General features: G+C 44.8%; 1 protein-coding gene across 2 annotated transcripts in view; it reads right to left on the bottom strand.

Annotated features, from left to right (window-relative positions):
* Window positions 1–14,930, bottom strand: part of Abl (tyrosine-protein kinase Abl) — a 139,927-nt gene that overhangs the window by 55,256 nt on the left and 69,741 nt on the right. For both annotated transcript variants that reach the window (XM_050196415.3, XM_055063538.2), the window contains exon 7: window positions 7,335–7,487. In XM_050196415.3, the coding sequence (XP_050052372.1) occupies window positions 7,335–7,487 (153 nt within the window). The remainder of the gene's footprint in view (window positions 1–7,334; window positions 7,488–14,930) is intronic.

Below are 14,930 nucleotides of genomic sequence, written 5' to 3'. Positions count from 1 at the left end.
AATGCATGCTGTTTTGGCTCAGCCTTTGCACTTGCAGCGAAGAGATTATCTCCAAGGGGCATGGCCCATACATGGCCATGCACGAGGAGGAGACGCGCGGTGCGCAATAGGAGGAGAAGGCAGATAGGAAAGCATTCCCCCCCCCCCCCCCCCCCTCATGCTTGATCATGTTACCGCATTCATTCCCTCCCCATCCCCCTTTGTGCAAAAGGAATCACCAGTTCTCGTTTCTTTGAGCCTTGTGAACTACCGCCCCCATTTCCCGCCTTCAAAAGTTGTTTACCACTATACTGTATTTACTCGAATATAGGCCGGCTCCGATTCTCAGCCGACCCCCGAACAAATGTCAGAAGAAAAAAGAAAAAAATTCCTCGAGTATAGATTGAACAAAAAAAGTGAGGAAAGCGTTCACAAAACAACAGCATTTATTTAATATGAACGTGCTGAGTTCACTCTACGTTGCCACCGCCACTAGCCTTGTCCACACGTAAGCTAACGGGCGGGCGCAAACTTGCGGCCACGCACCCATGCCTGCGCAGGCAGTGCGGCATAGCACAAGGCCCGATCTTGGTGAACAGCACTCTGTTATTTCGCGCTTATCCTTATTGCTGTCAGCTCGTTATGGCACACGCGAAAGCATCTCCCGTTGTTCCTTACAGCAACAGAGGTTTTTCTCATCGATGCTGAAGTCCCGCCTGGCTTACTATGCCTCTGCGGCTAGAACGCCTTTTCGTTTGAAAGCGGCACTATAGTGGCATCGCCTGTTCGGTGTCATTAGGATAACGCCACGCCCCACGCTGATACCACAGAAAAAAGAATCAGCTCCGATATGACACAGGTCAAAGCAACATCACTCGTGTACTTCAGTTGGCTATTGGCCCGGCTAGTAGCAGCTGTAATACTGACTTTTCTAGATAGTGCTAGCTATGCACCATATTTAACCTTTTCAGTTACAAATTGGCGCATTTTTTAAAATCCTCAAATCTAAGCCGACCCTAGAGTTTTGTATATGATTATTTGAAAAAGAAAAAAAATTATTGGCCTAGATTCGAATAAATACAGTACAACAAATGGTGCAGCGGTGTTTCCTGCCTACTGCGTCGGTGCACACGTTCATGGCATCTCGTCCACTCAAACTTTTCATGCAGAAGGACGCTTGAAATTATTTTTGCCTCGACCGACATTTTAATAGTTTCTTGATACATTCAGTAGTCATACAGACTTCAAGTACAAGCCTGAAATGGCCGAAAACTTCGTTAAATTGAAACTGTCGTCACGGGATGACTTCGTTAAATTGTGAAAAAAAATACACAGTTTTCAAGGGATTAATTAAATTTCTGGAATATTGTGTGCCAAAACCACAATCTGATTATGAGACACGCCATAGCAGGAGACTCCGGATTAATTTTGACCCCCTGGGGCTCTTTAACGTGTCCCCATTGCACGGGGCACGGACATTTTTGCATCTCGCTCCCATTAAAATGTGGCCGTCGCGACCGACATTTGATTCCGCGACCTTGTGCTTAGCAGCGCAACACCATAGTCGCTAAGCCACCGCGGCAGGTCAGTTTTCATTGTAACTAAGATCGGGAAATGAAAACAGTTTGTTACACCGTGAATTTTATTAAATCCAGGTTCGTTATATCGAGATTTAGCTGTGTATAATACTTCTCGAAATATTTGAAACAAGCATGAATTTATCCCTCAAACGGATGACATTCTTAAATTCTGTCGGAGTGCGCAAATACCAAATAGTAGACTTTGAATCAAATACTGATTCGATTCAAGAAAATGATTTGGCAGAACTAATCCCACGATGAATGCCAACAGTTTTTCCCTTAGCATTTAAGCAATGTAGCAACACAGAGTAATGTTACCGTTGAAACGCCTTAGCTGGCATGAGAAACGTTAAATGAAAAGCTGCACATACCTAGTGCATTTGGGGCGCAGCTTGCTTAAGTGATTTATTGAATTATTGAGGATACAAGAATTATTGAGGATACAAAAAAAAAATAACAATAAATAAATGCTCGCTATGCCAGTACAACTTTATTCACTGAACAAATTCACAACCCTTGCTTCTATTTTCCACAAAAGCAGTGTAGGAGCGGCAATTCTGGTCCTCTCGTGACCGATTAGCGCTCACAACGGCGAGGGCCTTGCATCTGCCTTTGCAGTGTGGCCCGTTTGCTCGCGGTGCAAAACATGCATTTTCACCCAAATAGACATGCTTTTCCCTAGCGTGTGCACATCCTGGTCCTTTTTCGCCAGTGAGAAAAACAAAGATCGTCCATCTATCGCTATGTTGACACTGCTTTGATGCCAGTGCATGGGGTGCGGTAGAATTGGTCTTCAACAACAGCTTCCACCATGCTTCTGACATTGCTCATGCATTGCACTGAGTTGAAACCGAACTACTGCTCACTGCAACCGTTATGGATGAAACCGCAGTCGTTATCGATGCAATCACGCATGGTGGCTACACAGTTCTGAACACACGTAGCCAACACGCACACGGAGTCAAAACGGAACTGTTTGCTGCACCTGCTGTGGACGAAATCGCAGTGGTTATTGATGCGATTGCAAATGGCGACTATGCAGTTCTGAAGGCACGAGAGGCCAACACGGTGTCACGTGGGGTTGTGAACACATAAACATACAAATAATAATGAAGCGCTCGGCGTTTTTGTCGCTCCTGCACAACTATTTTCAATAATGACTATGGCAATGCAGACTCTGCCGATTCATTTTAATAGGTTGCTAGCGCTGCTTGTTGCTTTTTTGTATCGCGCATTTGCAGTGCTCCGCACTTGCCGAGTTTGGAGGGTTGTCTGAATTAACCGGTGTGTGGCCAAATATGTTTGAAATAACGAGAGGTTCATGCAATTAAATAATGCATACGCCTGCTGGGACCAAAGGACGAGTCCAAATTATCCAATTTTCCTAATGAACGAGTTTCACTGTACAGGTGCGTGCATGGCTAATGGTGCATGACCACTAATCTGACCCTGATGGGACCAACGAATTTGATAGAATTATACAAGATGCAGGAGAAGTGCCAAAACACACCCTGCTTTTTTATGTGTCAAAAGTAGAAAACTAACATAGAAATGACTCAAGGCTTCTAAACAGAGTAAAAATCTAATGCGCACCCAAGTTTTCAGAAAGAAACATAGGCAAGGATTGAACGTGTGTTGCACTATGGCGGCCGGTTTCCTAAAGCCAGCATTACAGCAACAGTCTTCTTATGCAGCAAAGCATAAAACAACGCTGACGTGGTTTTGGTTTTTATTCGATTGCATCACGCAGGCAATTTTCAGCCCAATTTTCCTAGAAAAAAAGAACAGCCAAACAAAACAAAAAGCGTGTTAGAATTGGGTAAACACCATAATCACACATTGTGAGGTACCATATTGCTTGAAAATCTTCCTAAGGAGATGACATGTGTTCATCACATTCATTGTCCCCAATGCTCCGCTGAGACATGCTTCCAATAAAGGGGTCACTATTGGGGTCACCGTAGGGTTCAGGCACGTGCATGCTGACTGGTGAAGTTCGAATTGGCCAGCGAAGGCCAATTTTAGGATAGAAAAAAGCCGAAGTTTTGCTTAAAAGGCGAAGCATCGATTGCAATGGTAAATTACTATTAGACAGCTATAAAAAGTAAAGACACAGTGAAACCTCGTTAAACCGTAGTTGGCCGGAGCTCAGAAAAAGTACGTACTAAACGGTAGTACTGTTTAACCGAAATAGCATGAGATCATGCCCACTTACCTGTCAAAAAGGGAACACGGAACTCAGACAGAGTGCGATGAAAGGGGAAATAAACATGCAGTACTTATTCACTTAGCACGACAAAAGTGTTATTTTCTTTTGATGCCGCGGCGGCTTAGCAGCGATGACAGCGGCCTCAAACTTACTGAAGCTGCGTGCCAGATTTTCTGCCAGCCCCTTCTTCTCAGCAAACACTGGCATGGCAGATTCTTCGTTGGCCTTACATATTCTTCGTGCACATGTACAGTAGTACTGCAGAAGTCGTGGGGCGCCTTTTTCATTTAATTCTCGTCGCGACGATTGCATTCATGAGGCTGACGTAACGCACAGCTTCTGCCACTGTCGGGCCTTAATCGCCCGTGCTGTCGCTTTCCGTGTCGTCCTCATCACTGTCACTAGTCAACATTTTGGCAACAACAGAGGCAACAATGGCGAAAAGTCGAACCTCGTAGCCGACATCTCTTCGCGGTCGCAGCAGCGATGCCGAGTAACTTCGCGTTAAAAATTCCACACACTGTAGTCAACAGCAGATCCCTGTTGCGTGCCAGCGCCGACTTCTTCGTGTCACGTTCGATAGCACGAACGATGTCTAATTTTTCTTCTATGCTGAGCACCCGGCGTTTTTTTTTTACACGAGCTTCGGCACGACGCGAGTCCTAGTTTGCACGACACCTCAACGCTCTCTTGCAGGGCGCCGAAATGATGTTGATGTGGCTTCACACGCAAACGCACAGGGCACTTGGAGGCCGTTGTTCCGATCTCTGAGGCTTGTTGTTCTGCTGGGCCGCCCAACGGAGACGACGCACAGCCGTGTTTGCGCGACGGAAAGTGGAAACACTAAGTGTTAACCGACACGCACACAATAAGCTGGTACGGTTTATGCGGATACAAAACACATTATGTTCAATGGCTGCTGAGTCGGGGATTTGACTTTTAAAATGAGACTACTGTTTAAGCGGGTACGGTTTAACGAGGTTTTACTGTAGTAGCTTTATCGGCTGTATAAGCTAGTAAGCATTTGCTTACTGACTAAATTAAGTACCATGGTTTCATGTGCACACAGGCAAAACAAACATCTCACTCGATGACTGCGGACCACTCGCTGCCAAAACACTGGCATGAGGAAGAGCGGCAGCAGGAGCAAGCAAAGTGACCTTCGTGCAGCCTTAGGCTTCAATGCAAACTAAGCGGCGGGAACACAGTGCCCACGAAGCTATCAGTCATCAGTGCACCTAGACTCTGCACTCATCGCAGATCACTTTCAAGGCAGGGCACATGCGGCCACCACCAGAATAGGATGTCTGCGTGGTCCACATGCAGACAAAACACCATCTGCAGTTTGCATTCAAATGAAAAAAAAAAAAAAAAGTTTACCATGAAGGCCTGCTCAACAAAGGCATACTAGCCAGTAGCAGGCGCACCTTAAGTGAGAACGGTGAGGTAAAAATGTGCTGGCAAAGCCAACAGAAGTTCATTTACGCTGTTTAGAAGTTATCTCAGGTTAATATCAATGCTATGTGCTGTGCATCTCACAAGCGCTGCAATTTGCACACTTGCTTTGCTAAGTTCGTTTAAATGCTGTGCCAATTTTCTGTAGCTATAGTATAGCTTTGGTGTCAAAATGGTGTACCCGCTGATTGCCAACGCAACAGTCCTAAGCATGTGTGGGTGCATTTATGTTTTTGGAAGGCAGCGAATGCATGGCCTCCGCGATAGGATGGCACAAAGTAGCGTGCAACATAAGCGAGAAATAAGGACTGGCCAGAATGGCTGTTGGTAGCACTGATGTGGTGCAGTCACACCCACCTCTAGGTACTGCACAGTTCCTTTAAATAATTATTTTTTCTTTGAATAAACCACGAGAAATTACAGAAGGGCAACCTACCATGCTAGCCTGAACAAAGTAAAAGTAAAGCCCATTTAAAAAATAGCGAGCTTTCTGCAAATTACCGTATTTACTCGCATAATGATCGCACTTTTTTGTCAGAAAAATCGACGCAAAATCAGGGGTGCGATCATTACGCGGGTTAAATTTCCCGCGAAAAAAAAAAAAAAGTTTTTTTGTCCCGCGTTTTCTACGGGACACCAAAACAAAAATGGCGGTCAGCGGAGCAAGCCGAACGCGATTAATTTTTTCTTCTAGTGAGTACATTACGTGCATTGAAACAGTTTCTTCCGTATCAGTAAAGAATAATATTGTTAATATCAGCAAGTTTGCGGCAAAAACGTAGCCATGTCCACTTTGAGGGGACTTAAACAGATGGGCGCGCTTAGCTGCCAGTGACATAGAAACACACGGTTGGCATGCTGCGGAAGCTGCGGCATCTGTCTTCACTACTATCCTAATACGGCATGTTTCCGCTAAGGGTGGGTGAATATCTTAGCTATGTTACAAGCATCGGCATATGAATAGGGTACACTTTTAACGTATCAGTGTAAACGTGGCTACTATTGTTGCCGCTCGTAATTTGTTGCGTGCCCACGAGTGCAGATAAGAAGAATCGAAAGGCGCCTTTTTTGTTGTTGTTGACCCCATCCATTATAAAGCCTACAAATAATAAAGGCAAGTTTGGTTGCAGCTTTTTTTTTAGTCATGGAAGTGCGGAAAGTGATGAAAGTAATGAAATGAGGCATCTACTTAAGAATGTTTGGTGCGTGCAGATCACTTGGTTTGTATTGAAGAGTTGTTCGTGTAGCATTCGACAGATGGTAAGCGCGATCAATATTAGCTAGACTTGGCACACGACATATCGCTGCGGCAAGTTCGGGGTGCAATCATTACACGGGAAAAAAAAAGAAATCAAATTTTGACGACAAAATTCAGGGGTGCGATCATTATGCGAGTAAATACGGTATTGTAGTCTTTCACTCACTGAATACGAAAATCATAGTTTAAAAGGCCACAGGTCACCGCAAGTCGCTTTAATTTGGCAAAAACGAGCAGCAGCGTCTGCGGGAGACGGCGCGGGTCGGTCAACAGATTCTGATGACAAAGACTATCGTGAAGTCGTCATGGGTATCGGTGAGGTTCGTCATTCAGATACAGCGCTCACGTGACCTCTGTGTTGATGTCAACCTAGTGCCCGGTTTTTCGCTGCTATGCTTGGCGCGCGAGAGGGGTGAAGCTTCGTCAAAAGTTTAAATAGCAATGGTGACGTTGTTACATGTGCAATCGTGAAAATAACTTCAGGAGTTGAATTATACTGTGGTAGCCCTTCCAAACCACCATAAATCTTCCAATTCTAAATTCTCTTCATTGTTCCTTTAAATGGCATGCAGGTTCACCTCAGGTTTTCATTTTTAGTTTTGTGTGATAAATCTTGCATAAATATTAAATTGGTTTAGTTCAGCTGTTCACTTAACAGCCATGTATCACTGGTTTTGATTGCATGGACCGGCTGGGCAACAAGAATGTGAAGCCACATCTCGAAAGCCAGGCAAGTTACACGAACTTGAAACACTTGGAGATTCAAATTCATGAATGGAAAGATATTTTCTTTTCTTGTGTCATTTTTCTCACAACATTGCAAAAACGAAAGGACTGGCAAAACAAAACTTACATTGACGCATGAGCTCATACACTCTGGCTGGGCAACCAGGAGGGCACTCCATTCTATAGCCAGACTCAAGCATGTGGTAGACGTCTGTTAGGTCCACACCGGGATAGGGGGACATCCCATAAGTAGCTATCTCCCACAGCAGGATGCCAAAAGCTGCATAACCACAAGCGCAGACACAAAGTCATACGAAATGCCAGAGCAGCATGATTCTAGCTTCATACAAACCCATAATCAACCAAGTTCAACTCATCCAGAGCCAAGACTGTAATGCTACACCAGTTGGCTTTTTCATTAATCAATGCTTCAATGAAAACAAAAGTGGGGGGCACGCAAGGTAAATGAAGCAAGCTTGCTCTATTAAAATTTGAAATGCACTGTCTAGATAGCTTCGTTTCTCAAGTCCCATGTTAACACTTTTCTGCCCACGCCTATTTCCATCAACGGCCCACTAACAATGGTTGCAAATTTGTATTTTGCGGCTCTTAGAGTGTTTTCGGACAACTAGCACTTTCTACTAGGCTAAATAGAAACTAGTTTCCAGTTTCACTTTTCTGTTTTCTTTTTCCACTCAGCGGCGATTTTTAAAGCAGCTCCGGTGTCGGGGTGATGAGTGCTCGTAGTTCCCAAGATGGGATCGACATTGCGCACCACTCCACGGAAACGTCACATTTCTACCAATTATCATACATCTGAGCGAAAGTTTTTGAACACTGGTAGCAGCACTGACAAGGGTGACAACTTCGATTCATCAGATTTTAGCATGGACTTTCGCTTTCTTCTCCAAACAACTTCATTGCTTCCAAGCACTGATATAAAGATATCCTGCATGTTCTGAAGTTCACAGTTCTTATCTGCAGGGTGTTAACACCCTTCGACCAAGATCACTCGCCGGTGGCCACACAGGGAGTTGAATTTTGCACCAAAAGACTGCCAGGAATTGACCACAGCCTTGGGCTAGGCTAGTGACTCGGGCTCACATTTTTTAACATATCTCAAGACATTCTTTACATAGAAAGCTGTTAATTGCTGGAATATTACAGATAATTTGCGTTGAAAATGTATATTATGAAGGCTTTTTATGTTCTCTCTGTGAAAAGCAGCATTAATGTCTTTATAGTATAACGTTTTTTTTTTTTTACTAAAGTTTTGTGAAGGTTTCTTTTTTCAAATTCTTTTTAGTAACCATATTGTTTGGAACTAGCACTGTTTGAAAAAGATTTTTTTCCTCTACAATTTGACACTATACACTTTAGTGTTGAGCACGAGGAAAAAATATTTACTAGACTACCTAGAAACAAGTGCTTTTCCTGTGGGCAGGAAAGTATTACTAATATGCCATGTGCTGTCAGCTTCATTGACAGCCAGCACTATGATAGAATGCAGTAGTGAGAACAACAATACAGTGAGAACCATAAGCCTGAGGCGTCAGCAAAGAAAAAAAGGTAGCAGCTTTGTAAATCCAAGCTTCTGTAGTCAATGACCTCACAATTAGAGCAGCCGTCTAGCTTAATCTCTGCTGTAGCATCGAAACTCTCATGGCAGGCCATAGCATGAGAAGAGCATATATTTTGAGACAGAGCAGCCCTACATATTAATATAGAACAGTACTAAAAAAGCCACACTGTGCTAGACGTAAGAAATAATACAACCAAATATGAGCATCTAAACAATAACAAAATTAAATGTTGAAAAAAGCGCACACAGAAAATGTCTGAAACCCTAGCTTGTTGCCAATACTGGTGCAATTTATGATACCATCGTACATAAATACTGCATTCAACCATTTCACAGATAACAGCTCTTATATGAGATCATACACGAAACAATGAAGCTCAAGGAATCTGCAATGACTCTAGAATTGAAAAACTCCATGAGTAAATTCACTATGGGGAGCACTACACCACTGAGAAAATGCCCTGCATATAGGTACCAGATGTTTTTTTATATTATATAGAATTTTAAACAATTGCTTGTGGCAAATAGCACAACTCTAATCCTCGAACTCGAGTGCTTGAAAAGTGGAAATTACACAATAAATCGAAATGCATAATTGACTAATCAACAAAATTTCACAAATTAAGTTTCAAACAAGGTTTTTATGGCACATATTGCAATTCACCAAGTGGAGCCGGTGAGATTGCAAGCCACGTACACTTAGAACAAATACTCAGAATGGCACTAGTTTTGATATGTGCTGTCAAACTTACAGTAAAAGTGCACTGCTGTCCCACTAACTTTGTTAGCAAAACACCATTTTATACACTAAAGCAAAGAATATAGCTTGAAACAAGAGCACCTGAATGGCCTATTGCCGTCAACCCTACCGTAATAAGCATCTTCACCAATCTGCTTGACACAACATGTACCATAGTGACATTAGAAGCTTACTGTATGCTTTTAGTACTATTAGGCAATAATCCAGTGAGCTGCCGCTCTCTGCTGCCTCTTTCAGCGGGACCAGTCAGAAATGAAAGCAGGCCGAAGTCACCGCATTGGCTCAACCAGCCACACGCGACACTACTGTACTGCTTGCATAGCCAGGAACGGCACAGACATGAAGTTCACTGCACAGATGCTGTCACAAAATGAGCACAAAGACAGCCTGTAGATTTAGTACACGATGCACTGTACACAGATAGCATGAGATGATTGAAGCCACGCAGCAGGAGGTACTGGGTTTCAAAGAAGCAGCACCAGTACTCACTCAGTAGATCATCATTAGAGTGGGGAAAACCTGGACAGTAACATCACTAAAACCAGGATAAAATAAGGACAGAAAATAAGAAAAAATCAAGAGAAGTACCAGACACTGCTCAGAGCACTGAATAGGTTCAATCTGTTTCATTGTAATGAAAATATTTATTATGATCTGCACAATAAAACACACGCAGCTGTATTCTCTACCACTGAAGGAAATTGTCAAGAACACCTCACGTGTCTGCTCGCTCAGCCTGTGTATTTTTTCGGTTAAGAGATTCTTGAAGTCGAGGGAATGAGCGCTCCATTTCTACAGAGACGAGAGGTAGAAACCTGAGTGCTCATTCTGTGTGCAAGTCATAACCGCCATTCGCTGCCCTTGGCAACAGCACCCACTGAATTTCAGGGTTCTTCTCGAGTGACTTGGAAAGTGTTTCTTCAGTAAGACCGTCCAACTTAAGCTGCACCTCTACGTAAAGTTCTGCTGTTTCTAGCCTTACAATTGCGCTTCGTAGAAATCCATACATCTCAATGCTATACAGCTCCCTGGCAAGAGCGTCGGTAGTTACACCGTCGCTTGCACCGCCTTTGCAGCAGCAGTTAACTTCAGTTTTTTTCACGAAGCCTGCCACCTTGCCATGGTTTTCTGCACAGTACATGGCTGCTTGCAAGAATGTGCCCCAATGGGTCCCCAGTCTCAAAAGGCAAGGGAAGGCTTATTGCAGAGACAAAAGCGAACATTGCTTCAGTGATATTAAAATTTTTTAATGTCCGAAAAAAAAAAAAAACCGCATTTACGACAGGGTGAATATCGCGAATCTCCTCTGAAACACAAATAAGAGCGTAAGCAATGCAAGTGAAATGCAGCTTTCATATATGAAACTTCACTGGTTGTTACAACAATCAGTCTTCATGAAAGGAAAAATTTTCATCCACCTGTTCGTAGCACGAAGCTACAAAGGTGTTGACAAGGAAACACAGGTTTCTCAGAAACAGAGCCTCATAGTAGAAGAAAAATTCATCCTGGTGCATGATTTGAACCGGGACCAACACCGGAAATAAGATTCAGGAGCACATTGGTCCCAGTTGGTCCCAGAACAGATTGATCCCAAGGCATTGGTCCCGGGTTTGAATCCCAGACCAAGATTAATTTTTCTTTAACTACGAGTTTGTTTCTCAGAAACCCATGTGGGTTTCCTTCGTAGATTAGTGCTACATACAGGTGGATGTCAATTTTTCCTTTCATGAACCTTCCTCAGAGCTGATTAGCCATATTCAACAATCAGTATTTCATACAGAATCCCACCGGGCCACAACCTTTTGAAAACATTCATAAATTGATGCTGAATGGTACCACGGTTTCCTCTACAAAGCTAATACATAGGATTGCAGGCCGGGAAAAGGATCCATCGAGTGGATCCAAACTCGCAGCACATTGATCATGAAGCAGTGGCAGGGATCAGTTGTTTCGTCCAAGTGAAACCTCGTTGAACCGTAGTTGGCTGGAGTTCGGAAAAAGTACGTGCTAAATGGTAGTACTGCTTAACTGAAATAGCATGAGATCGCCCACTTAGCTGTCAAAAACGAAACTCTGAGACAGTGCAATCAAAGGGCAAGAACATGCAGTATTTATTGACTTCACGCAACAAAAGTTTTCGTTTTATGAAACAGCGGGCTAACAACGACAACATCGGCCTCAATCTTACTGAAGCTGCGAGCTAACTCTTCAGCAAAGCCCCCTCTTCTCAACAAACACTCGCATGGCATTTTTTTTTTTTTTTCCTTCTCGGTGGTGTTGCATATTCTCCGTGCACGGGCCCGGTAGCACTGCAGAAGTCTCGGGGTGCCTTTTTCATTGCAGGGTGCTGTTCTTGTCACGACGAGTGCATTCATGAGGCTGACGTAATGCGCAGCTTCTGCCACTGCCTGAATCGCCCGTGCTGTCACTTTACGTGTCGTCCTCATCACTGTCGTTAGGTGACACGTCGGCAACAACAGAGGCAACAATGGCGAAAAGTCGAACCTCGTAGCCGACGTGTCCTCACGGTCGCAGTAGCACTGCCTAGCAACTTCTTCGCATTCCAAATGCCACAAACCATAGTCAACGGCACATCCCTGTCCAGTAGGGCGGGGCACTTCAGGAGGCGCCGGACGTTTGTGTGCATGCACGAGTAAGGGCGGGTGGGACAGAGAAAATGTGGGGGCTATCGCTCCTTGAATATACGACTCTGCCTCGGCACTACGGAGAAGTTTCTTAGCGCGTGCTGTAGGCGCTTGTCCCTAGGTGTGCTGGCATTGTGGAGTGCGATCGAGTTTACGCTCGGAGGCTGGCTGCCGGTACGGTGAAACACGTGAAACAGTGAGCACTGACGCCCCATTTGGTGACTGCTGTGTTGGACAGACGGTCTCCCGCCTCCGGCACTCTTGCTAAGTTAGTCATGCCGGATCATACCTTTCTCATGCCTTACGGCAATGTACCTTGAAAATAACATCACAGATCTTTCCATGGGAGCAGTAGGGACCGCAGTAGAGGCCGGGCCGCATATATTGAAAATCTCGAAGGCAGAGCGTCTTAGCTACCACAGTTGAATGTGAGCGGCTGAAAGGCCGTCAGTGACGCTCGACGCCCGTGCAACCGCTATGAGAATATGTCGCGGTACCCTAATGCCTTTTACGCTAATCTAACATAACCTAACATTAACCTACCCTAAGTTTAACCTAACTAAACGTGGGCAAGACGCAAGGACAATAATCCTCACGGCGTAACCGCTGTGAGAATACCCCGCGCCACTGTAACACGTTTTACGCTAACCTAACCTAACCTTAACGTAACCTAATGAGGCCGGGACGCCAGGACAATAATCCGCATGGCATAACCCAAACGCCTTTTACGCTAACCTAACCTAACCTAAACATAAGCTAACCTAACCTAATGTGCGCGAGACGGAAAACCAATAATCCTCACGGTGTGACATCAGGCAATGGCATTCAACCGCGGTTGCGAAGTTGCTGTGCGTTTATTTCACTCATATAGGACCACTAAAAAATGCTCCTGAAAAGTCGAAGACAGGAGCGTATGGAAAGTTTGCCAAGAGTGTGCAAACAGGAGAGCAGGCCCAGCCTCTAGTACAGCCCCTACTGCTCCCCCGGAAAAATCAGTGATTTTTTTTTTTTTAAGGTAGAGCGCCGTAAGGGGTGAGAAAGGCTTAATCCAGCATGACTGACTCAGCACCAGTGCCACAGGCGCAAGGAAGTTTGTCCAACGTACCTTCAGACAAAGCGATCACCAAATGGGGTGTGCATGCCCATTGCTTCACCATGCCGGCAGTCATCCTCGGAGTGTAAATAAACTCAACCCCACTCCGCAATGCCGGCACGCCTAGGGGACAAACGCATACAACACGAACAAACTTCTCCGTAGTCTAGGCAAAGTCAGATATTCAAGGAGCAAGAGCCCCCAGATTTTCTCTCTTGCACCCGCTCTTACTCGTGCCTGCGCAGAAACGTTGGGCACCTCTGGAAGTGCCTCAGGTAATGTCACGCCCTGCTGTACTTACTAGCAATTGTAAAAATGCATCCCTGTCGCATGCCCGCGCCGCCTTCTTCATGCCACGTTCGATAGCATGATGTCCAATTTTTCTTCTATGCTGAGGGCCCAGAGTTTTTTATCCGAGCTTCGGCATGACGCGAGTCCCAGCTTGCACGACACCACAACTACGGCCACAATGCTCTCTGGCACAGCGCTGAAATGATGTTGATGTTGATGTGGCTTCACACACAAACGTACAGAGCGCTTGGAGGTCGTTCCGATCTCCGAGGCTTGTTGTTTTATGCCGAGCCGCTCGATGGGGATGACAGACCGCCGTGATTGCGTGACGAAAAATGGAAACACTACGTGTTAACCGATATGTACGCAATGAGATTGTACGGTTCATGTGGATACAAAACGCGGTATGTTCAACGGCCGCTGAGTCGGAGATTTGACTTTCCTACTTTTAAAACGAAACTACTGTTTAAGTGGGTACAGTTTAACGTGATTTTACTGTATTTGAAAATGTACAGCCCAGACACTCGCACGTGTGTGAACATTCTCAATGTTTTCCTTGTAAATCCCTTCAAGGTGCAACGTCATCAAGGTTATCCTGTCAGGGCAGTTTTGTCCTGTCCACTTAAAAATGAGGTCACATACTCTCAGCCTGCACACAATGCCTCCGTTTTGCATTTCACTGCTTTTAAGAGCTTATTTTGGTTTGGATGAGGGACACCAGCACCTCGGTGTCAGCCAACACTGTTCTTTGATTTCAAGCTCCTTCAAAGAAGCGATGGCACGCTTATCTTCCCGTTCATTCCTCATTGCGTAGGTCCTTTGTGTTCTCGTCCTCCTTCCGCCGCGCGTTTTCCCCATGGATCATTTGAAGCATCCTCTTGGTCAGTTGTAAAGTCAACGTCCGATTTTTCAAACTCCCCAGGGGCCCGCAAAAATGTCCGAAAAATCCGGCAGTTAGAAAAAATTAAAGTATGTCTTTTATTGCCCTTAAGGGCTCAAATCGCCACAGGAACATCCGAAAAAGCTCTTAAGGCCTGCCAGTACACTTATTAGGCATATTGGTGCTTGTGCTGTGACAGGAGATGGCGGGTGCACGTGTGTGTATAGTTAAGGAATGCATACCGAGTCTCGTGACAATTGACTCTTCCCATGCTTGCTATGCTTCACTGCAATACTTGCGCGCACGGTGTAAGAAAAGGTGTTCCGACGACACGGGGGCAGCTGGTGGAAAACGAGTCTCACTATTGGTGGTGTTTCACGTCTGCACCGCTACACGGCAGCACACGCTAGGAGGCTGAAAAAGTGGAAAATCTGAATGTGTAAGCTGTACGCAAAGTGCATTGAAAGAAATT

This window comes from Dermacentor andersoni, chromosome 1, assembly GCF_023375885.2.
Source record: "Dermacentor andersoni chromosome 1, qqDerAnde1_hic_scaffold, whole genome shotgun sequence".
NCBI classification, from domain to species: domain Eukaryota; kingdom Metazoa; phylum Arthropoda; class Arachnida; order Ixodida; family Ixodidae; genus Dermacentor; species Dermacentor andersoni.
The sequence above is the reverse complement of the archived record's forward strand: the minus strand, read 5'-3'. Positions and strand labels throughout refer to the sequence as shown.